At 44.4% G+C, this 1,407-nt stretch overlaps 1 protein-coding gene across 1 annotated transcript in view; it reads right to left on the reverse strand.

Annotated features, from left to right (window-relative positions):
* The window catches only part of supt3h (SPT3 homolog, SAGA and STAGA complex component), a 12,713-nt gene that overhangs the window by 4,285 nt on the left and 7,021 nt on the right, over positions 1-1,407 (reverse strand). Inside the window, exons 7-10 of the mRNA XM_015397610.1 lie at positions 846-958; positions 670-774; positions 463-591; positions 303-392 (exon numbers count right to left, since the gene is read on the reverse strand). Coding sequence (XP_015253096.1) covers positions 303-392; positions 463-591; positions 670-774; positions 846-958 — 437 coding nt within the window. The remainder of the gene's footprint in view (positions 1-302; positions 393-462; positions 592-669; positions 775-845; positions 959-1,407) is intronic.

A 1,407-nucleotide genomic window follows, 5' to 3' on the forward strand; every position in this document is an offset into this window, starting at 1 on the left:
CTTAATGTATCTCAACCATCTGATAACTTACCTGGAACTTATGCTCCACTATGGCATACAACGGGTAATTTCTCGACATTCTCGCCGTATGTCGTTCCAGCGTGTTTCAGCTCATAACTTATATAAGCGTACCCATAACTTATCCAACATATGGACGCGTTTTTACCAGATTTTTCGTACTTCACGCTGGTCTAATTCGTCAAGGTGTGACAGGAGCTTTACATCTAAATCCAATGAAACCATCAACACATTTCTAGGTGTTAAGCTAGCCTCAGTGTGTGGTTTCGTGTCTGTGTACCCACTGTGTGTCTGTAGTTGTATCTTCTGATGGCCTCTCTGATGTGACATGGTTGGATGGCTCCACTAGGGGGCTCCACTGTGACCGGAGAGCTCTGAAAACACAGCAGAGCGTTATTTGTGCAGGAAAGGCACATACAGCCACCGAGGAGAGAAGTGAGACACCTTCTTCCGTTTCCTCTGTCTTGCTCGGCTGTCCACGCTGCCGTTCCCCTGGAGGAGGGGCTTGGAGGAGTGGGAGGAGCCTGGAGTGGATGGGGGCGTGGCCTCAGGCGAATCTGGATCCTTCTTTACCTGCAGCCGAACATTGACAGAGCTTAGATGTGAGGTTTCAGGGGCGGAGCGACTGAATGCGCTGCCCTCCTGCGGTACCTCGGTGTGTGTGCTGTAGTGGATGTAGCTGGCAGAGATGACATGGCTGACGGCGTTCATCTTCACACTCATCTCTTGCTTCACTAACAGAGATAAATCTACGATCTACAGAGGAGGAGGAAGCTGTTACAACACGTTACGCTGTTGTTTTTTAACCAGCTCTTTGAGGACGTTACCTGTGCAACGGTCTCATAGGCCAGGTATGACAGGATCTCTGTGGCCATGCTGTTAGGTTTCAGCTCCAGGCTGCTGCAGTCCAACCAGTCCCGAAACTTTGACGCTTTTTTGGCTGCGATAAAATGAATACGTTACAGAGAGGGCAGCTGAACAATAATACCCCACAGATCCACCAGCAAAAGTAAAAAAAAAAAAACAACAAACCTGCCCTGATTCATAGAAAGCATTAATATCTGACAGCATTTAAGGAGGATTCCTAATCCCGTTCATTCTGTGACTAGAATATGGAGTGTATTTAGCTCCATTATTTGGGGCAAAGAAAAATGAAATCCAGAAGTTAAACTGTGAAAATCATTTTAGTAAGAAAAAAAAGATTTTGAGACGAACCTTTGTTTTCTTAGATTTTGTTTAATCATTATTCATCTTAGAATTTTTTCAAACAGATTTTATATATTTATATATTAGGGGTTGAACGGTTTACAAAATCTATGGTTCAGTTCACGGTTTCGTGGTCACGTTTTTGGTTTTCGGTTCGGTGTATGTTTATTGTTACACTGAAAA

The sequence above is a fragment of the Cyprinodon variegatus genome, unplaced genomic scaffold (genome assembly GCF_000732505.1).
Source record: "Cyprinodon variegatus isolate N-32 unplaced genomic scaffold, C_variegatus-1.0 Scaffold873, whole genome shotgun sequence".
In the NCBI taxonomy this organism is placed as follows: Eukaryota; Metazoa; Chordata; class Actinopteri; order Cyprinodontiformes; family Cyprinodontidae; genus Cyprinodon; species Cyprinodon variegatus.